The sequence below is a fragment of the Pithys albifrons genome, chromosome 9 (assembly GCF_047495875.1).
Source record: "Pithys albifrons albifrons isolate INPA30051 chromosome 9, PitAlb_v1, whole genome shotgun sequence".
Lineage (NCBI taxonomy): Eukaryota > Metazoa > Chordata > Aves > Passeriformes > Thamnophilidae > Pithys > Pithys albifrons.
Genome location: NC_092466.1, coordinates 35369354 through 35392610, shown reverse-complemented (window position 1 = coordinate 35392610; position 23257 = coordinate 35369354). Strand labels below are relative to the sequence as shown.

At 48.1% G+C, this 23257-nt stretch overlaps 1 protein-coding gene across 5 annotated transcripts in view; it reads right to left on the bottom strand.

Moving 5' to 3' along the window:
* Positions 1–293: 293 nt before the first annotated feature.
* The window catches only part of RNLS (renalase, FAD dependent amine oxidase), a 65688-nt gene continuing 42724 nt past the window's right edge, over positions 294–23257 (bottom strand). For 2 of the 5 annotated variants that reach the window (XM_071564133.1, XM_071564136.1), the window contains 3 exons: positions 14531–14704; positions 4111–4286; positions 294–616 (listed from right to left, as the gene is read on the bottom strand). In XM_071564133.1, coding sequence (XP_071420234.1) covers positions 464–616; positions 4111–4286; positions 14531–14704 — 503 coding nt within the window. In that variant the 3' untranslated portion in view covers positions 294–463. Of the gene's footprint in view, positions 617–4110; positions 4287–8653; positions 8749–14530; positions 14705–23257 lie in introns of those variants that run through there. The other 3 variants (XM_071564138.1, XM_071564135.1, XM_071564137.1) reach the window with 3 other exon arrangements.

Below are 23257 nucleotides of genomic sequence, written 5' to 3'. Positions count from 1 at the left end.
CCTTCCCTGGGCAACCTGTGCCAGAGAAGAGTTTCCTCCCAACATCTCATCTAAACCTACTCTGTGAGTCTGAGGTCATTCCCCCTTGTCCTGTCACCTGGACAAGGAGTAAACTCTGTGGCTCCATGGAATTTTGAGCTGTTTCAAGTCAGGCTTCTCTTCTTGACATAATTTTCAGGGGCTGTAAAAGCATCAGGAGACCTGGCAAGGCTGCTGGAGCTCCATGCCCCTGACCAGAGCCAGAAAAAGCTTTACTTCAACCAAAGGAACCACTCACAGCACAGATTCTGGAAAATCCCATTTAATTCTATCCCAATAATTATTACAGCGCATCAATACATCTCCTTTTATTGATTTTTGCCAGATAGAGGCCAGTAATGTTGACATGAAACTCGAATTTGACCCATCACAGGAAAATTCAGCATAAATCTAGACTAAGTTTAGCAGCTTGACTCTGAAACTGCTATAAATGAGACTTCACAGCCTCTGCAAGACTCAGAGCAGACTCTATGCAGCCATCGAAGTTGGAGCGGGTAAATCCATCACCCCCACAGATGAGAAGAGGCTGAGTATGAAGAATCATCTGTCCTGGACAGTTGGGCACAGCTTTTGTAACCTGAAAAAGAAAAGCATCCAGGGAGTTGGAAGAGGAAGTATCTCATTCACCTGAATTTCACACCAGAAAGGTCTGTATTCCTCAGAAAAGCCTTCCTAAGGATCCCAGAATGGTCTGGGTTGGAAGGGAGCTTAAAGATCTTCCCCCCTGGTTGTGTTACACGTTGTTTAGCCCATTTCAAACCTACATCCAAAGGCTGAGTGTGCAGGGTGTGCTGGATCTGTCCATCCCAGAGCAGCACTGGTGGCTCCCAGCATGGAGATCAGGCAGCAGAAAGTCAATGTGAGGGCAAGGCAGGCCCAGGCAGAAGGGATAAAAGAGGGGAAGAAGATCACAGAATGACAGAGAAGCTTGGGTTGAAGGGACCTTAAACATCATCTAATTCCATCCAGGGATCCCACAACATGCAGGAGAAGGTGGGAAGAAGTAGTCTGAGAAAAGGAATGGCAAAACAAGATCCATAAGGATGATATGTTGAAAAGGAGGGGAAAATATCTAGAAAGCCAAAACAGAGAGAGAAAACAAATGAGTAGAAGCACAAGAGATCAAACCATGGGGTCCTAAAGCACGATACAGAGAGGACAGTTTTGTTTTGATCATTTCTTGACTTTCTGCCTTTGATCCAAAGACACGTTTTGGATTCCTGTGCACCAAACAATTGCTGTGCCCCATCGTGGGACTGTCAGCTCCACAGAACAAGCCCTTACATCCAAGGAATCTTGCTAAGTCCACGAGATTTTTCCACTCATTCAAATATCCACTCAGCTGAGCCATTGTCTGCCATTACCAAGTGTGGATCAGCTGCAAAACAGCCACATTTATGTCACTGGCTGCATTTTGTGTTACTGCATCTCTCTAAAGGAGATTTCATCTGAATTAGCTGAAATAGCCAGTTCCAACCCATTATCCACTACTCAACTTACTAGAAGAGTCTACCCAGGTATGGGAAATCCAGCCAGAGATCCTCCCTCTCAGACTGATTTTAAGTCAGTATTTAATTTTTCCCTGAATTTTTCTTACAGATGGAGCTGAGTGTAGAGAATGCAGAAAGGTTTAGCTGAAAAAGGCTTTTTGAGCATCCTTCCTTCTTGGCTGCTGAATTTGATGCTGATTGTACCAAACAGCTCCTGGTTTGTGATGCTGACCACAGGATGGATATTTTCACATCTCAGCCTGCACCTTTTCACCTGCATGACAGGATTGTGTGAGCAATGGATTAAAGACCCTCACTCCAGACAGTGACTGGGGAAGGGAATGATCCTGCCCCTTCCTCACGTTCTTCTGGTGGTGTCCAACATAAATCCCAAATTATCTTCGCTGGTATTCAGTCAAAGGCTGGATTTGATGATCTTGGAGGTGTTTTCCAACCATAATTCCATATAAAGTGCCTCTGTCAAAGACACATGATGGGTTGGGAAGCTGATGGCTCTGAATGCTAATGGTGCATAATTAAAGTAGGGGGTCCAGAACTGCAGCTGTGCTGCTAAGTAGTGTCAGTAGACTTTTGGGAGTCCTAATCCCTCATCTGCCATGGATAATTGTAATGTCTGCATTTTAATCCCAGGATTGTGTTTGGCCCTGTGAAGGATGTTACAGCCGGATTTAATTAACAAGGAGGATAAATCCCATCTAAAAGAGTCCAGGGAAAGATGCACCCATCTTATCAGTTCCCTCTGCCTCTGTGGCAGCAGCTTTATTATAATTGAAAGTAAAGAGAGCTTTAAGAGGGAGCTCTGTCCCAGATATTTAATTTAGGCAGTGATTATTTTATAGGGTGGCATTAGAGATCTCTTTATTAAGACAATGTGTCTGACCTGCCCTGGCTTATTTGCAATCTGAGATATACTGACACTCATCCACCGAATTACAGACCAGTGGTGGCTCCTTCTGTGGCACAGCCACAAAGCACCAGCAGCTTCTGAATCCTGGCTTGGTTTGCAGCAACACAGACAGCAGGTGATGGGGCTTGGAGCAATCTGTGAGAGTTGAAGGTGTCCCTGCCCATGGCAGGGGGTGGAACGAGATGAGCTTTAAGGTCCCTTCCAACCCAAACCATTCTGGGATTCCATAATTGTACAATGAATCCTCTGTTGTCCACAGTTTTGCCAGGATTCAAAAACCACATCAGAATGCAATTGAGATTTTTTGGTCTTAATTCATTAGGAAGAAATCAACTGCCATTCTTGTCTTTTCCTTCATCCATGTTTCCACCCTGATATAAATCCAAATGGGCCACATATGATGCATATGCTTATATGTCACCTTTGCTAAGAGTGTGACTAAAACAAGAAAAAGGCAAGTTAAGCCCTTTCCTTGCACACACAAACAAAGCAGCTGAGCTGGACAAATTTTATGATGTAGATCTGTGACAGCAGCACATTCTGGGGTGTCTTAATCCTGCTTAGATTTACTTCTTACTCTGTTTTGGGACCCCTTTCCAGAGCTGGCCAGCCAAGGGTCTGCCTGCTGGAGACAGATCCAACTCTTCCCCTCCCTACCACCTGCAGCTCTGGGGCTCAAAAGCAGTTTGAAGCAGGAAGGCAACAGGTAATGCAGAAGAAAAGACCAGAAGTCACAACCAGAAAACAATGCCTTGACAGTGACAAAAAAAACCCCAAACAACAACCCTAAACTGATAAGAGGAACATATAAAACAAACCGTGATTTAATATGATTTATATAAATATTAATACCTATGCTAAAGTCACTTGTCCAGTCTAGCAATACCTAAATCATAGGAAAATAAACTCTGTGCTAACGAGACCAGGGTCCTAAACTGGATGCAGACCAAGGGCCATGAGCAGACCTCACAACAATCATCTCCAGCAACTTTTCCAGACTTCATAAAAGGAAAAAAAATTTAGGGGAACTGCTTGAAAAGTAAATATTTTGCAGCAACTTCCACGTTCAAATTCACCAATGTAATTTAACTTGAGAGGCTTTGGGTAAACACGTAGATACTCTCCAATACTTTCGGAAATTGCCAACAATTTCCTTGGATTTTTAAAAGGAGCCTGTAAAATATACACATTTGGTTATTATTACCCTTAGGTAGTTTACTTTAAAATATTTTTTGCGTAACATACTGTTAAATTGACCTGGGCCAAATCAAATAACAACCATTAGTCCATCTGAATGCAAGGACTTCTGCTACTCTGTGGTAGGGTGGGAATTTTGCTAATAATATCACATACTTTTGGATGTGGAGAGATGGATTTGAGTCATGTTTTTAAATACCAGTGAAAATCCCACCAAAGTACATGGGATTTACTTCCTTCCTGCACACTGCTCCTGTCCCTCCTTACAAGGAGAGCTGCAGAACTTAGCACTGGGCCAAGCCCACTATGGAAAAACATGGCTAGAAATGACCTGGGTGTTGTTGGCCAGCCCTGGATGCTGCTCATGGCTACGTGGAGGAATGTACTATGGATGCTGGGCAACAGTCCTGCGCCCTGAGGATGGAAACCACAGCTCCAGACTGATCCCAGGAGCACCTGAGAGTATCTCCATTTGTGACACTTGATGCTGCTTGGTTTAGGCAGGGATGGCACAAGCCTCTGCAGGTGACTGAGGATTATCTGCTGCACCTCTGCAGGGTCTGAATCCAGGTGGTCTCTTCCAAATGTCACAGTCGTGTGGACAACAAGAGAGGGCCCAACTTCAGGAGACTCTGAAATGAAGAAGAGAGATGCTTTTGAAAGATTGCTCATTAGTACTTGCCTTCCCCACGTGCTGACCACTGTGGCTCCAGCCCAGGGGTCAATAAGAATGAAAATATCTGGGGAAAAATCCCACAAGGAATAACAACACAAGTTGTTCACTAAAAGCAAAATGAAGGAGTCAAGGGGGAAAAACTCTGCAACACAGAAATACACAAGACTTGGATCATAGAATGGGTTGGGTTGGAAGGGACCTTAAGGATGACCTAGTTCCAATCCCCTGCCACAGGCAAGGATGTCTTCAGTGAGACCAGGTTGCTCAGAGCTCTATCCAACCTGGGCTTGGACATATCCAGGGATGGGGCATCCACCACCTCTCTGGGCAACCACTGCCAGGGCCTCACCACCCTCCCTGCTCATCTAAATAGACCCTCCTTCACTTTAAAACCATCACCCCTTGACCTATTACAACAGACCTTGCTAAAAAGCTCAGCCCCATCTTCTGAACATGAAATCATCACGAGATGCAAATTATCTTCAAGGCAGAGGACCAAAAAAGAAGCGGGTTTGCTGCATCAGTATGAAAAACATCTGCTCCCTCTATAACTGCTTGTGTCATGTATGAGCAGTTATACAGTTGAAAGGCCAGAATAAAAACAATAGAAACTCACATTTTTGGAGGGGGAGAAGGGGACCAGAACACAGGGCAGGGTTGGCTTGAGAAACCAGCACTTCCTTTTGGCCTGGTGAACTCAAATTTTGCTGCTCTAGCAATTTATAGGAACGTGATGTGCAAATGTCTCCATGAACATTGTGGGGAGTGTGACCCTTCAGCACAACCCCTGTCCTTGGGCAAATACATTTTCAAGTGAGCAAAGCTCAAAAGTTTGTCCCTTAAAACCCCACCAAGCTGCAGTGCCAGGGGAACGAACTGAAGGCAGCTCAAGTGCTGGTGCTCCTCCATCCCAGCAGACTTGGAGATGGCCAAGCTTCCTTAAAGCTGGGGCTGGTTGTGGGTTGTCTATAGGAAGGGACTTCCATCCCTGCTGGCACGTTTGTTTGAATTAGCACATTACTAAAAAAATGTTTTAGTTTCAGCAAATGGGTGTTTTATGACCAAGGAACCCACAAAGAGGCAGCTGAACACCTTCTGACCCGTTCTGGCTGTTAGGTACCAAGCTTGGTAGAAGTCTTCATCTCTGCTGTGTCAGTGAAGGGACCTCCAGCTCCTCAAGCTGGGGATTCCATTTGGAAAGATGATAAATTCCAGCTTGCCAAAGGCAACCGAAATGCCTTTCTCTGAGGAGCTTTCTGTCCTGGGCTGATCACCTCAGAACACACCACTGAGCTGCAGGAGTACCAAGTGTGGCACCCACAGCAAGCATGAAACACACAGCTCTAATTTCGGCTGGAAGAGTCTTTTGGGTGGGCCAGCTCAGCCAACCCTTGCTCTAGAGAACCGGGAAAACACGGCAAAAAGGGTCTCTTCTCCCAGGCATTCACCAATAGGACAAGGGGGCACGATGGGCTCAAGCTCTGCCAGGGGAAATTGAAGTTGGAGAGCAGAAAGAAATTCTTTGCAGAGAGAGTGCTCAGGCATTGGAATGGGCTGCCCAGAGAGGGGGTGGATTCCCCATCCCTGGAGGTTTTTCAGCTGAGCTTGGCCGTGGCACTGAGTGCCATGATCTGGTAAAGGGACTGGAGTTGGACCAAGGGTTGGACTTGATGATCTCAGAGGTCTTTTCCAACCCAATCCATTCTATGATTCTGTGATTCTATGATTCTCTGTTTCCTCTTCTCCACAGAGAATGTGAGTGACAGAAGACCATGTGGGGAAGCCTATTAGGAACCCTGGGATTTATTACAGTGTACATTGTATTTGGGCAAATAGTAACACACAAACTTGGCAAAAAGGCTCCTTAAAAGACATCTAAGCATTTCAATAAAATAAATATTCATTGCTTGCTGTGTCTTGTTACAGCCAATGATTGCACCAATGATTCCAGCCAATGGCCACCTCGTTTCAAATCTCTCATCTCTTCCACAGCATGTACAAAACAAGTTTCTGGAGAACAAGCAGCTCGTTGAGTTTTTAATTCCTCCTCTGAGCTACTGATAGCTTGGAGAGCTTCCAGAGGCCACTGAGTCACAGCCTTCCAGTACTGAAATATGCAGCCTGTGAGGATCAACTTTAGCCTCAAGCCCTGTTCTTTCTTCTGCAAAAATACTGGCTAAAACAGGAGTCTGAAACAGATTTTTCCCTGAAAGCAATGGGGGGATCTCAGCTGTGCTGTTGGGGGAGTAAAACCCATCATCTTCCTCCCAACATGTTTAGACCAGGCTGCAACAGCCTGCTTGAAAACAAGGGCTTCTGGCAGGGCTTCTTAGGAGATTTTAATTTCCTTTACTTGTGGCAGGGATGCAAGCTGGCCATGGCCATGCCAGGAGGGACATCTCTGTCCTGGGGGGCATCAGGACCAGCATCACTGGGTGAGGGAGGGGATTGTCATGCTCTGTTCTGCACTGGGGTGGCCTCACCTGAAATAGTGGGGCAGTTTGGGGGGACACAACAGAAGGAAGAGATTGAGCCATTAGAGAGTGTCCCAAGGAGGGACATGAGGATGGGGAAGGGCCTGAAGGGACAGCATGTGAGGACACTGAGGGCACTTGGTGTGTTCAGATGGAGAAGAGGAGATTGAGGGGAAACCTCATTGCAGGTACAACTTCCTTGGCAGGGGCAGAGGAGGGGCAGGCACTGATCTCTGCTCTGTGGGGACCAGAGACAGCACTCAGGGAAGGGCTGGAGCTGTGCCAGGGCAGGGCCAGCACTCAGGGAATGGCTGGAGCTGTGTCAGGGCAGGGACAGCACCCAGGGCATGGCCTGGAGATGTGTCAGGGCAGGGACAGCACCCAGGGAAGGGCTGGAGCTGTGCCAGGGCAGGGACAGCACCCAGGGAAAGGCTGGAGCTGTGCCAGGGCAGGGACAGCACCCAGGGAAAGGCTGGAGATGTGCCAGGGCAGGGACAGCACCCAGGGAATGGCTGGAGCTGTGTCAGGGCAGGGACAGCACCCTGGGCATGGCCTGGAGATGTGTCAGGGCAGGGACAGCACCCAGGGAATGGCTGTAGTTGTGTCAGGGCAGGGTCAGGTTGGATCACAAGGAAAGGTTCTTCCCCAGAGGGTGGTGGGCACTGAACAGGCTCCCCAGGGCAGTGGGCACAGCCCCAAGGCTGCCAGAGCTCCAGGAGTGTTTGGATGCTCCTCTGGGGCACAGGGTGTGACTCTTGGGGATGGGCCTGTGCAGGGCTGAGGGCTGGACTTGATGATCCTTGTGAGTCCCTTCCACCTCAGCATATTCTGGGATCCTGTGCCAGCCAGTGATGGAGTAGCACAGGAGACATGGAAATCCTGGCACAGAGAAGGTGCAACACTCTCACCCAGGTTTCCTTTGCTTCTGCCTTAACTTTTCCTGGTTTACTGTGAATTCCTTTTGCTCTGCTGCCATGGCACAGAATGGACACAGACACACAGTTAAGTGACTGTGGACAAGCCTGAGGACAAGCACATTCCTTCCAAGACTCGTTTTCCTTCCACGTGAACAGAAAAGAATGTGATGGCTGTGGTATCACCCAGTGCCCTGTCATTCCAACCAGCCTGCAAGGCTGAGCAGAGCAGTAGCAATAACCAAATCCCAAGGGTTTTTTTCTCAAAGTATGAAGTTCCACCAGTCTCCCCCAGACAGGTCTAATCCACAAGGACCTTGTGGGAGGTGCTGAGGCACATCAGACCAAAGTGCAGCTGCACCAGCAGTGTCCTGCCCTCTTAGTGAGTCTCCAGCCACACACATGGAAAAGGAAAATGGATAAATTGAAAAGACAGGAGATTAAATACATGCAGAATTACGTGAGAAGTGAGGATCTAACTGCATCTCACACATGCTGTAGGGAAGGCAACAGAGAAAACAAAACAGAGCCAGGCTTTTCTTGGAAGTTCAAAGCAACAGGACAAGTGCCACTGGGGACAACTGCAGTGAGAGAAAATCCCAAGGGGACATGAGGATGCAGCCCCTTCCTGTGGGAGCAGAGCACCCCTGGGATGGGGCCCTGAGTGCTGGGGGGGGTCTTCATCCTTGGGGACTGCCCTGACTCACCTGGACACCTGCTGTGACATTTGCTGTGCTGGGAGCAGGGGCAGGCCAGAGCCCCTCACCTCACTGCCTCCAGCTGGAACCTGGGAGATTTGTCTAAATCTATGAACACAGAGACAGAAAACCTCCAAGACTGAGCAGCACGAAGCACAAGCTGTCACAGCAAGAGGACAGACCAGCTACCTGGAAGAGGTGTCAAGGACAAAGACCATGAAAGGGATTAGGGCTCACCATACACTGCACTTCAGCCAGTTCCAACCATGAATTAAGCAGGGAAGTCTCCCCCATGCTGAGCTTCCTGTGGAAACTGGAACTTGACCTAGAACCTGGGAATAAGGGGAAAGGTTTTTGGACTGTGAGCAGAAGGCAGCAGCCATCAGCTTTGTAATGTTTTGGGGCTGTCTCAACACTCATCATTAATTCCCAGCTGGAGGAATCACACAGGCTGTGTTAAAAACGAGAAGGACAGATTGATGACAGTGAGAATTTACACAGGATTAAGCCTGTCAGGAGCATTGTCTTCCAGAAACAGGATGGGGCTAATAAAAGATCCCTGGAGAAGAGCACAGAGAACAGAGCTCACTTCCCCAGCACAGTGGCTTGCAGCTCCAGGACATCTGGTGTCAGGAAGGTGGCTCTCAGCCTTGAGGGGCACATCTAGTGTGGAATTGGGGTGGCCATGGGTGAAGCTGCTTGGGCTGTAAACGCAGCTGCCACTGTCACAGTGGGATAAAAAGACTCGTGGGTGAATTCCTCCAGGCACTGTGTACTCCAGGGCAGAGAGACAGTGAACAGCCTGTGGTGCCAAGTCCTCCCATGGGGACCTCCTTCTGCCCTGAGAAGTCCTCAGATGGTATTAAGGATGTAAAGTCAGGACCTGTGGTGGCCACACCCTCCTCACCATAGTCTCAAGGAAGGAAGGGGACAGGGAAATCCCAATAAAATAAAACATATAAAATTATGATGAAAACAAGAGAAAGCCCGTGGTGGATCATCTGTCTGCCAAAACCTGCATTGCAAAATGCAAAGGCTACTTTCCCTGGTGAATCTGTGCCAAGGATAGGGATTTTAGAGATGAGCTGTGATCCCTGGGATCTACCGAGGCCTGAAGTTTCCTTAGAAGAGAGAACACCATCAGAGCCTGAAAGTCATGGGATCCATTTGGCAAATGGTCAGGATGGTGCCTTACCACGTTCTGGGAGCATGACAGGTTGAAATGTGACTGTGAAGAAGGAGGAACTGGAGGGTAACACGGATGTATCCCCAAGAAAAGCAGAAGCCAACTGGATTTTTCCCAAACAATAATATTCTAGGAGAGAGAATCATGTCTAAGGCTGCTGTGGAACATGTTTTGCAGTTGCTCAGCTGAAAGGCTTTGAAGCAAGAAACCCTGGGCCACAAGGGACACAGTGTCCACTGAGGCACCAAGGACAGGGTTCAGAGAGGTGGTGGGGACTGAAGCACTTTTGTGGAGAAGCAGGAGGCAGCATAGGCTGGAATGTGCATGCCCTGGAAGTGGCCTGTGGCTCACAGGCTCTGAAGAGCCCATAAATCCACCATAAATCTCAGTAGAATGAGATCTACTTTCATACAGGCATAAAAGCAAGTAGCCATGACCTGCAGATCAGTTTGCAGGCTCCACAGATGCATCCACTAAACGTCCACAGAGAGGATGGAAAGTTTTTCCTGGTTCAGCTGTGCTGACATTAAAACTTGCTGGACAGCATATGTGGACAGAGCTTGAAGAATTTCCTGTCTCCGCCAACGGGGTTTGCTTAGACTCATTTCCCAGTTCATCTATTAGTGCATTCAGTAAATATTCACCAGAACATTGTCTGCCTCAGTGTCACAGGACCTGGGGAGGGAGGGAGGAACCTCTGAGGACTCCAGTCCAACTCCTGCTCAAAGCTTCAAAGGCAGACCATACTCCTACTGTTGGAGTGCTCAGGGACCGATCCAAGGGTTACAACTTGGGCTCCAGAAGAGAACTGAACATGGATGGGATAGGCACACATCTCCCAAAGGAATGTTTTCCTCCTTCTCAGAGGTACACAACAAGTGTTTTCCTTCTGCTCCTGCCCAAAACCTGGAGTTGTAACAGACACTGATAAAAAAATAAATGGGGTTTTTCCTGCCCCTTGGGATTTTTTCATCATACTGGGGAGACAAGTTTTGCAATCCAGACCCCATCCTGGTCCTGGGTAGCATGAGGGGAAGGGAAAGGGTTTTATTCCACACTAAAAAACCCTGGAAGTTAGGCTGTAAAGGAAATGCTACTGGGGCAGGGTGGAGGGCAGCAGAGGAGCTGGAACTGTATCCCTGCACCCTGGGAGGGATCAGCACATTGCCAAAGGAGAAGTCAATGTGCAGCACTCATAAAACCCGACCTAAAATGAAAAAAAGAGCAGTTATTAACTTTACTACACCTAGAAAATCAGCAAGAGGTTCACCTCCAAAATGCCACACTGCTATTTAGCAGAAGGGCTAGCAAGCTTTTCCAGTTATCCTCGGAAGCTCCCGTGGTTTGTAAGGTCCCATATTCTCCCTGGAATAAAATCTACTCCATCTGACGAGGCACTTTTGGAAGAAAAAGATTCTGAGAGCACTGAGAAGATAAAGGAATCCATATTTTAAAACTCAAAAGGATACTCAAGGATTACACCAATCCTAAAAACCTGTAAGAGGACACTTCCCTTTAAATTATATAACCCTGGAGTGAAGGAAGGGAACCACTTCCATTTTTCTGTGTCATCTATCTTTAGTCCTCCGGAATGCAAAGAGATGCAAAGACTGCGGCATTCCAGAAATAATTTATACTGAAGAATTCCCACTGTCCCCTCTGCGAGTCATACATATTGATGGGGTGTTCAAGGCAGCCAATCACACGAGTAGTTAATATTCACACCCGGGGAATTCAACACACGCTTCTTGTAGGCTCTTCCTTACGTAACGTTCCAGCGCGGTCACCTCTGCGGACGGGGAGGGGGTTCTACAAACAGCAGCTGAGACCCTCAGCTGAGGGAAAAAGCCTTCCTTCCTGAAGCCTCATCGTGCTCCTGATGGCACTGGTTATGGAGAAATGTTGCCTTATCACCGATTCATCCACATAAATCAAGAGGAGAACCGGGGTCACCACCAGTTCTCGGTGAGGAAACAGGGTGTGTCACTATGGAGCCAACTGGAGGAGACTGAGGGGAGATCTCACTGCAGTCACAACTTCCTTGAGAGGGGAAGAGGAGGGGCAGGCACTGATCTCTGCTCTGTGGGGACCAGGGACAGCACCCAGGGAACGGCTGGAACTGCGTCAGGGCAGGGACAGCACCCAGGGAAGGGCTGGAGCTGTGCCAGGGCAGGGACAGCACCCAGGGCATGGCTGGAGCTGTGCCAGGGCAGGGTCAGGGCACAGGGAATGGCTGGAGATGTGCCAGGGCAGGGACAGGGCACAGGGAAGGGCTGGAGCTGTGTCAGGGCAGGGACAGCACCCAGGGAATGGCTGAAGTTGTGTCAGGGTAGGGACAGCACCCAGGGAAGGGCTGGAGTTGTGTCAGGGCAGGGACAGCACCCAGGGAAGGGCTGGAGCTGTGCCAGGGCAGGGACAGCACCCAGGGAAGGGCTGAAGTTGTGTCAGGGCAGGGACAGCACCCAGGGAAGGGCTGGAGCTGTGTGAGGGCAGGGACAGCACCCAGGGAATGGCTGGAGCTGTGTCAGGGCAGGGACAGCACCCAGGGAATGGCTGGAGCTGTGTCAGGGCAGGGACAGCACCCAGGGAAGGGCTGGAGCTGTGCCAGGACAGGGTCAGGTTGGATCTCAGGGAAAAGCTCGTTCCCCAGAGGGTGGTGGGCACTAACCAGGCTCCCCAGGGCAGGTTTTGGTGGATCTCAGGGAAAGGCTCTTCTCCCAGAGGGTGGTGGGCACTGACCAGGCTCCCCAGGGCAGTGGGCACAGCCCCAAGGCTGCCAGAGCTCCAGGAGTGTTTGGATGCTCCTCTGGGGCACAGGATGTGACTCTTGGGGATGGGCCTGTTCAGGGCTGAGGGCTGGACTTGCTGATCCTTGTGGGTCTCTTCCAACTCAGCATATTCTGTGATTCTGTGAGAGTTGTGTTGAACACAAACTTAGGATTCCCACGATATCAGCACACTCTAAATGTCTGAAGAACAGCAAGCCTAGAGCAGTCTGCACAAAGGAATTAAGGAGAAGACAAGAAGAGAGGGGATACTGATTTCTCTCCTAGCAAGAAGAGGTTTTACGAGTTCACAGGTGCCACCCAACAAGCAGCGACTCCAAGCGCTGCCGCTCATCCTGACACAGCTCCTTGGGGAAGGCTGAGATTGCTGGAAAATCACAGCCTGCAGCTCACTGACTGCACTGACAAACCCATCCTACTGTAAATTATACCAAGGATGTTTTGGTATTTCACCGGTAAAATGTGAAATTTGCATAAGTTGTACATCTCTGCTTTACTGAATGAGTCAAAGCAGGGACTGCCACAAATGAAAGGGACAGCTTGGACTTTCATGGAGAGGGCCAGACTTTGCCTTTTGGCCTTTGGAGGGAGATGAGCTTTAAGGTCCCTTCCAACCCAGACCATTCTGGGATTCTGTGACTCTAACTGGCAAAGGCAGCAATAGACCAGGGGGCAACATCCCCAAGCTGAGCCTTGGGGAGTTCAGACTGCAGGTGAAGAAACGCTTCTTCCCCCAGCAGAGGCACAGCCCTGGGACACGTTGATGTGGGGGATCTCCAGCCTGGTGTTTTTAAAGCCTCAGACAGACAAGGCATGGCTGCCCCACTCTTGTGTTCCCAAAGTTTGCTGTGAGTGGAGCTGGAGCAGAGATGTCTGGAGGAAGAGATTTAATTGTGGACTCCAACATCCTCACAAGGGGCAGGGATCAATGTCACTCTTGTGGCCAGTGACAAGACCCAGGAAATGGCTGCAGTGGAGTCAAGGGAGGTTTAGGTTGGATTTCAGGAAAAGCCCCAAGAGAGTGGTTGAGCACTGGAACAGGCTCCCCAGGAAAGTGGTCACAGCACCAAGCCTGAGTTCAAAAAGCATTGAGACAATGCTCTAAGGCACATGGTGAGATTCTGGGGGTGTCCTGTCCAGGGCCAGGAGTTGGATTTGATGATCCTGATGGGTCCCTTCCAGCATATTCTATCACTCCATGGAGGTCCTGGCCACTAACACCACATCACACCATGACACTCCTTCCCAACAGCTGATTCCTTTAAACTGCAGGTACCAAGTGAACTTGGTAATAATTATTACATATTCCATTAAACTGCAGGTACCAAGTGAACTTGGTAATAATTATTACATATTAGGCAGCAGCTGAATAAGAAAACCCTTATTCTGAGGCAATCAGTCACCACAAGGCTGGGCAGGTTTTCCCCCCACAACATGTTTGTGGCTCACCTCGGTCACCGTCACAATGTGAGCAAGTGACAGAATTGGGCAGCAGTTCCAGCTTCTAACAAACTTCATTAAACTCAAATGCTGGTGGTTTCTCTTGAGCTATTCCATGCCAACACACTCTTGGTATATGAAATACATTTAATAAATAAAACATACACTTACTCGACTGCCATCTTCCAGAAATAGATGAGAAGTGTGTGCCTTGTGGGATGTTCTCCAAGCCTTACCGAGCAGTCATCTCAAGGATTCTCCATGATTATAAAAGCACACTGGCTGACTCTGAACAGCCTCAATTATATAACTCATTATTACTTCCAAGCATGCTTAGTGGAAAGAACAGGAGTTGTAGAGTGAGATGATGGGAGACAAATTGGCATGTGCACGAATCAATGTTTAAACAAAGGAACTCCGGCTCTTTCTTGGAATAGCAACATTTTGATGTCTCAAATCCCCCGACAGTGGTTTCATAAACACAGTAACGTAAACCATGTGCTGGGTGGTGATTTTCTGAGGACCTTCCCGCTTTCATTGTGTATTTTATTACAGGCCAAATGTGACATTAAACGCTATCCGCTGCGGCTTGGAGTTAAATGCTTGCTCTGTTCAGAATAGCAACACTCAATTAAACAGCATTTTTCATGATCTACACCCTCCATTGTCGCCGTGTCTAAGGGAAATAATGGAAGCACTGACCTATATTGCGTTTCTTATTATCGATGGAGATGAAGCGTATGCAGGGATTATCAGCGATGTACTGAGCGGCCCAGGGGACAGCAATCCGTGGCCCTGCCTCATAAAAGAGTCCCAGAGCGTAGCGGGAGGAGTAGCTCACACATTCCAGTTGCTGCTTTTGACTTTCATTAATTACTGTGGAAAAAGAAAAAAAAAAAAAAGGAAAAAAAAAAAAAGAAAAATCAGACAATCCCTCTCTCCTCTCAGAACATTAAATATGTGAATGCTGCGGTTAAGCTGATTATTCCTTCCTGAAAATGACCAGACTGCTGAAACTGAGAATTTAATATTAAGCCTGGAGCTTTGTAATATTCTTTTCTGGGACACCTCTTCATGAAGTTTTAATGGTGCATTATGTAGAGTATGTCCTTCACACACAACCCTCCCCCAGCTGCTGGTGGTTCATCTCCCAGCTCTCGCTTAGTTGCCTCGGACTGGAAACTTCAATGACCAGTGACTTTTTACCAAATCTTCCCTCAAAGGGTGAATAAATAGGAATAAGAGGTTTGAATTGCCTCAAACACCCCAAGTAAATGGTTGTATGGCTCAACAAAAAGCCAAATGACTTCACATATCAACAAAATGAACCCAGAGACTCTTCAACCTCTGGGGAAAAAAGCCCCACAACTTCTGTGCTGCAATTCAAATGAATGAAGAAAACTCTGCACTTCAGAACAGAAAGGATTTGTAGTGAAGTTGAGCTCCTTCAGCTGAAGGTATTTTAAAGGAGTTTACAGAGCAAATATGATTCACCTCCCTATGATTCTCTCCTCTGTCTTCCAGTTACAGGAAGATCTGCTTTTGCCTTGATTTCATGACCTTCATAAAAAGCTGCACAAAGTAGCATCAGCCCCAGTGTGCACTCAAATACTATTTAATTTCAAAGAGAAACACAACAGTTTGACTAATTGAGGAGTTGGGTTCCATGTCTGCCTTCCTAGGACTGAATGAACCACCAGTGGTTCTGTGAGCTGGAGCAGGACATGCACAGACAAATGTTCAGCTGACAAAATGAACATGTTAATCACAGAACAGGTGAGCCTGGAAAGGACCATAGTGGGGCACCTGCCTGATGGAGGAAGGCAGAGGACAGGCATGCCCAGGAGGGCAGGATTGGCTGAGCATGATGGGTTTCCCTCTCCAGTCCAACGCTCCCTCGGAGAAGGTGCCGAGGGGTTCACCTCATGCCTGCACCTGGATCTTTCCAAGGAGGATCTACTCCAAGGTCACTCTGCCTTCCCCCAGGGCTCCCCTGGGATCCAGGGCTCCTGGGCACCTAGAGCTCTATGCCAAATGTTCAGAGCAGCCTGGCATGGAGACTACCCCAGGCTGCAGCAGGGCACTGGATTTCATCCCACTTTTCCATGCCATTCAAAGGTTTGGTATTGACCCAGGCACTGCAAGGACTCCCCCAGCTCCACAAGCCTTCAGCATGCTGTCATCATCTTTCTCCATCCCTCCACTCTTCCACAGCTTCTCTCCAGTTTTTGCAGCCCCCAGGACCGGGAGATTCCATGGCCTGGCAAAGCATGGACGATGGGGAGGGAAAGGGAAGGGATTAAGCAGTGCCGTGGGGTGGGACTGCCCTGCAGGAAAGGAGAGCACGGCCAGAGGACCTCGCACATCCCTCCCCACTGGAAACACTCCCTGGCCTGTGCTAAGCTCCCACTCAAGCCATGGATTTCACAGTGCAGGCACACAGTGCCAGCATCTGGGATTCATCTCAGGGCTCTTTTCCAAGTGGGAACACGGCGTTGGCGCTTCCAGTGGCGCTTGTCCCAGTTCCTCCTGGCAGACCACAAGAGCCCAGGCAGGGAACAGAGCTGCTGCTAAACACATTAAGCACAGAGGATGGGACAGACCTCGCCTACAAACCCCTCTGTCCTCATCCAGGTAAGGACAGCTCTGCACAGCTCGGTCCTGAGATGTCCATCACCATCAGGCCCCCTTCCTACACCTTCTGTGAGTAATCACAATGTGTTACACATCCTTGCTGTGCTTCAAAAGAATATTCAAGTCCTATAAACAAGCAAATAAATACGAAGCTGTAACATCCCATCTAAAACACTGCTCTCTATCCAGGTTACTCTGGCAACTCATTTCCCCTTGGGAAAAGAAAAATAAACAAGACCTCCTCTGGCCTGCAAAGCAAATTCCCCCAGCAAAGCTGTGCTGCAGGAACACATCTGGGATGGAGCTGAGCTGCCCAGCTCAGGGCCTGCAGGGGAAGGGACCAGCAGGTTGGAATTTGCTTCAGGTTGACTACACAGAGCCCTTCAGCAGGTACGACCTTCATAACGTTCAGTGTTGTCAAAACCAAGGCAGCCAGTTGGCACTGAAGGGCCTCATTTAAGACTTACCATATCTTTATGGACTTGTCTTCACAAGCTATAAAGTTTTGGGAGGTGTTAGGGGTGACTGGGGATGGATTCCAAGCAGCAGAGCAGTAATCAAAGATAAGCCATGATTTTGTCAGCTGTAACTATCCACCTACCCAGGGAGCTTGGCTGGGTTATGCTGGGGAAAGTGGATGAAGGAAGACAATGAGCCCAGCTGGGAAACCTCCCTCCCAGGAGAGGGGAGAAGAGGGAGGGCTGAGAGCACAAGTGACAGAGCTGTGACTTCACAGATCAAAGGGCTGTAAACAGCCAGGGCAGTCTGTTCACAGCAGCCAGGGAAGAAACAGCTTTGGGAAGGAGTGACTTCTCAAAGCCTTGAGGAGATGGAATAACACACAGCCTGTCACAGTGCCCAGCGCCTGCAGCCATTCTGGGGACAGTGACAGGCTGCTCACTGGTGAGATGTGAGCCCCAGAAACACTGAGGAGTTCACAGAATCACAGAATCAATTAGGCTGGAAAAGACCTCTGAGATCATCAAGTCCAGCCTGTGCCCAATGCCCACCTTGTCCTCCAGCCCAAAACGCTGAGTGCCACGGCCAGTCCTTCCTTGGATACCTCCAGGGCTGGGCACTCCAAACCTCCCTGGGCAGCCCCTTCCAATGCCTAATCACCCTTTTTGTGAGGAGGGTTTCTGTGAAAAAAGGTTCCTCCAGACTCAGCTGGAAGGAACCTGCAGGGTGGGAACAGCAGGGCAGTGCTGTCATGCTGCTCACCCCACGCATGAGTGCACCAGCCAGGCTCAGCTCCAGGCAGCTTCAGCAGGTCACTGGGGCCATGCCTGGGGTATTTGGGGCATCCCAGGGGGATGGGGATCCCCCACCCCTCGGGCCCCACCCCAGGGCTGCCCTGCTTGCCCAGGGATGGGCTGTTCCCTCGGGGCTGGATGGGGTTCCCCTCACTGCAGCTGTGCCGGTGCCTCCGGTCTCCTCCTGACCACACCACAAACCAGAGGTGACTAAAACCCAACAGCCCCAACACTCAGGTTTATATCTCAGCATTTGAAAGTGTGTTAATTCAATTACTGATGTACCAATTTGCTTCATTATCACTTAGGTTTTTCAAAAAATAACAGCTGTGGTTCACCAGGTTCTAAACTTCTGCAAATTCACCAGACCAAGGGAGTTTTTACAGCTTGAGAAGACAGGCAAGAAGGTGGCATCAAGCTTGAAATCCAGCAGTGAGAAAGCTGAGCTCCATGCAAAAACAATGCTAAGAGTTGTAAGATTGAGGTTTTTCCCCCTCTCCATCCATTATGTATTTCAGCACGGCCAACAAGTTGATCTAAGGACATGGAGAGAACCTTCATTTTGAATTTCCATACTTTTATTGCTTGAAATGAAAACCAGACTGTTGTTTTAATGCTGTGGATGAAACCACAAAATAACTATTAATTTTTCCCCTTCCAACAAAAACGGTTAAGATGATTTTAATAACATTTTGGAAGAAAAAACCCAAAACCCTCTAGCATTCAGACCACAGAATTGCCCAGCATACAGGAATCAGCCATAGCAATATTTTTAAAGCAATGTATAAAGACATGAAAACCTTGGATTTTCCACTGAAAAACTCAGCTACAGCTGCACTGAGTGCCACTGAAGTAAGTGTCCTCTGGAGATTTCAGCACATCAAAGCAAGGGGCATGTCTACTTTATTTGCTGTTTCTTCAGACACTGACAGCAGAGTGGATTACTTATCTGTAACACTCAATAAATACAGCCAGGGCCTTTTATCTGCTGTTCCAGTACTTTAATGTCACCTCACTGCCTCACTCATGTTGTGGGAAGGAGAGGACCCAGAGATCCCATTAGGGCTAGCAGGAGAGAGGAGAGCCAAGGCTCGAGCTGGCAGGCTGGGAGCACGGGCACCAGGCCATGCAGGCAGCCAGGACTGAGCCCAGCCTACCACTGCTGAGGCCAGGGAAGCAAAAATAAACCAGCTGCTCCAGTGGCCAAGAATCCACTGGGATGGTCAAGGTTTAATCCTGGATGTTTAGTCTTTTGCCAGCAAGTTCAGGAGGAGATTGCAGTATCATGGACTCATGGAATGGTTTGGGCTGGAAGGGGCCTTAAGCATCATCTTGTTCCTGCCATGGACAGGGACACCTTCCACCAGCCCAGGTTGCTCCAAGCCCTGTCCAACCTGGCCTTGGACACATCCAGGGATGGGGCAGGCACAGCTTCTCTGGGCACCTGTGCCAGGGCCTGCCCACCCTCCCAGGGAAGGATTCCTTCCTAATGTCTCATCTAAACCTACTCTCTTGTCAGTCTGAAGACACCTTTCTCTGCAGAGAGGCACTGCAGGAACCAGGTAGCACCTGGATCCCTCATTTGCCAGAGGCTGCAGCAAAGGCAGGACTTGCAACTGCACTTTTGAGCCAGCAGAGATGGGGAAGAGACAAAATGGGTCAGTACAGGAGTCAGGTCAGTCTGAGAACTGCAGCAAACACGTTACCTGTGACTTCCCACCAAGTTCCATGTACCTACCACTGTGGGTCACAGCTGCTGGGGACAGGGAGAAACCATGGTCAGGACTGCAGAGAAAGGCAGGCACTACCATGTGAGATGCATTTCAAAAATACTTGTTTTGCAAAGTTTCACTATTCCTAATTTAGGTCTTCCATGGATACTTATCTCCCCATCAAGCCACCACATGAAGCCAGAGCTCAGCTGGGATCCTTGTATCCAGCTCCTGCATGACCATAGGGAAGTGTGGGCAAATTTAGGGAAACAAATTGAGTTTCTGGTTAGAAGGACTTCCAGGGAGAAGGAAATCTTATTCTGTCTCACCATCCAGCCTTGCTGAGTGGCACAGGGGATGCTGCATTCTGAAAACAAGCAGCACCCAAGAAAGCAACAAACAGCCAAATACAGCCTGTGCTTTAGTACACACAGTTACTGCCCAATATGTTTAAAATCACTTATTAAGGTATGGCCAAGGTGACTGTAAATCCAGAGACAAGTAGGCATGTCCAGCCACCACAGCAGTAAGGAAATGAAATGCCTAGAGCAGTACTTTTAAGGAATGAAAGTGCTACTAAACCAGCAAAATATGAGGATGCCGGACTTGCAGATTTTTCTTTCAAGAAAAGTTTGTTCTTTTTACTCTTAACTTCTTTTACTGGAAACTTCTTATTCTTCTGATCATCCAGCAGCTTCAGCTTTGGTGGGAATAGTACTTGAGACTGGCTTGAGCTTTGTGACTTTGCCACTGCCCAGCTGCCCTGAAGTTCTCAGAACCTGAGATTCTTCTTCTGGAAACAAATTTAGTCCTGCCCAACTCCCAGTCCCCACTTGCCAAGGGATGGCACAAAGAGAAGTAAAATACCCTGCTCGTTTCTTCCTGCTGGAAAATTGCTTCTGGAAACTTTGTGAGACATCCAGAATTAAGAAAACCTGACAAATGTATAAGGATCTTGGAGGTGTTGCTCATTTCCCACCAGATGGATAAGCTGTTGCACAAGTCCCCCTGTAATCCCCCAGAACTCAACCCAGCCTTTGACTAGGAAGGTTTCCCTCCACCTTCTTCAATTTTTTCCCACCATACTTTACTTCTGTGACCATCCACTTCCCTCACAGCTGTGCCCTCAACAACCCCAGCACTGACCCTACCCCCCCCAGAAAGCTTTTGTGATCTCCTTAGACTGCTTTGCTTACGATTTCACTCGCAGCACCCGACGCCGACAGCAACTCCAAATGCGTCACTCAGACGCTGCCAGAGACAGGGTGTCTGCAAGTGGCAAGTGCCCACCACTATTTCAAAAGTTAGAAAGGAAACTCTGTGGTTAAACGGCAGGAAAGGTATTTTTAACTTGGGTATCAACTCAGAGAGATTCCCATCAGAATGGGCAGCTCGGGGAAGTACCTGGAGGGACAGTTTATTGCCACAGCTGACAGAGCAGGAGATGAATTATTCAGGATGGCACATTATCATAACCTCCTTGGATGGCAGACTCTCCCTCCTCTCAGCAGGCTTGCAGAGACCTTTCCTACTGCTCTCTGGAGTCAGGAGCTGCTGCCCTGAGCTCTCCAGCTGTGTGGTGACAAAGGACAGGCTTTTCAGGCCATCCAAGCCCTGGCCCTCTGCCACCGCGCTGACCGATTCAAGATGCAGCCTGTTCCTGCCTCTGCCCTTGCGTAGGAGGGAGCAGAGGTTATGAGAAAGGCTTAGTCTCAAAGTCCAGCTTCCTTATCAAACAGCTTGGGAGCTTTTTGAAAAGGCAGCATAACAGTTAAATGCAGCCCTGCCTGTATCTGCTCACAGAACACAGATTTCTGTTGGGATATGTTTCTCATTGTTGGGATATATTTCTCATTGCTGGGATAATCCTGTTTGGATCCAACACAGCGCTCACCTCTGTGTGTCTGCAGTGTCCATATGGACTTCAGTAACTATTCCAAATCACTGCAGTCCTGGCTGACTTAGCACAAAGCTTCTTCATCTAAAGATTGTGGCATGCAAAGGAAAGGCATATTCAGAAATGTGGATGATGATGTGGAAAAGAAGAATGCTGGGGGGAAAAGGTGGAACAACTCGTTTTTTAGGAAGTTTATGATTTTGAGAAGTAAGCTTGGATACCTGTCCAGCAGCTGCTCTTGACAAGATTATTAGGAATTCATAGGCTCACAGCATAGCTGGGGTTGGAAGGGACCTCTGGAGACCACCCAGTCCAACCCCCCTGCCCAGCCAGGGTCACCTGGAGCAGGTGACACAGGAACCAGGTAGGTCTGGAATATCTCCAGAAAGGGACACTCCACACCCTCCCTGGGCCAGGGCTCTGCCACCCTCAGTACAAAGAAGTTCTTGCTCATGCTGAGGTGGAACTCCACGTGTTTCAGTTCATGGCCTTGCCCTCAATGTTTCACTCAGTATTAAACTGAAACCTCCAGCAATTTCCACAAGGAACATTGACATGAGCTTCTTGCTGCACCATGTATGCTCAAATCACCTCTTGAATCAACAGAGAAATGGAATTGCACCATTCCTAGGACAGAGGACAAGCTGACACAAGGGCTGAGAACCCCCTACTCCTGTCTGCTGGAGGAAGGGCAGGGATGAGGAACCAGGGGAGATGTTCCATGGGATCTCTGCCACTTCTATGCTCAGGTCACACTTCTAACCAAAAAAACATCTCAGATCCAAAGCACTAATATTTTTTACTTTTAATGTGCAATTCCATTTTTGAATTTAAAAATGGAATTTTTAAAACCTTTATCTTCCTTCCCCAATTCCATGGTTTATTCTCACCCTGCATTCTGTATTATCCACAGCCCAGGAGCTCCATGCTGGTTTCTTCAGCCTGTGTACTCACTCTCCAATCTGCACGTGGGTTTAATACACACACTCATATTTTATTATTTTTTTGTGCTTTTATTAATGGAGAAAACAACTTTTCAGCCTGGCTATTTGGATGTCTGCACTGTGAGTGCAGGAGCTGCCTCTTAACCAAAAAACTCAGTCATGCAACACACAGCACACCACGGAAATGCCACTCCCTGCAGTTCATTGTATCTATGGTTTTGATTCAGAATTAATGACATCTTAGTTTAAAATATGAACCTCTGCTAAGCTTCCACCCTGGGAAGAACAGGATATGACATTTATAAGCAAGTAAAACTAAAAGAGAAGACAATAAGTGATTTTTTTCACGATCCAAACCCTTCCTGTGGTTACAGCACAACCTGCTTGGGGAAAGGAATCCTGTAATGGTTCAAAATGCCTGTATTTTAGGTCAGAAATTTCTTCAAGTTTTAGGCCTTGGAGGGAGCAGAGATAAACACCTCTGTGGAGCCACCAGGACAGAGGTGCCAGCAAGGAATACCCAGAATTTTCCAAAAGATTTTGGACATGCTTGGAAATCAGGTTCACTCAGAAAAAAACCCAAGAAATAGGTCAATAAAGTCCAAATAAAAAATATAATGCACATGGAGACTCCAGTTTTTGCTTTGTAAGCATTTGGAGGCAATGATGTAGAATATCTATATGACAGGACATCATGCAACTCTCATTAGCATGACTGCAAACACAGTTTCCATACTATAAAACATTTTTAATGTATTATTCTCACAAAGCCAAATAGTCTCTGTGGCTGGCACTGAAGTCAACGGAAGCTGAAGACACCTTGGAGAAAATCTGATTGTATTCAGAGACCTCTGTATAGATTTAAGATCTCATCTTCCAGCTAAGAGGCTTGGAAAAGTTTGGCTAAAAAAGAAAAAAAAAAAAAAGCTCATTGTCACATTGCCCCGGATTAATTTGCAAATTAATTTGCAAAAGTTACTCCGTAACTT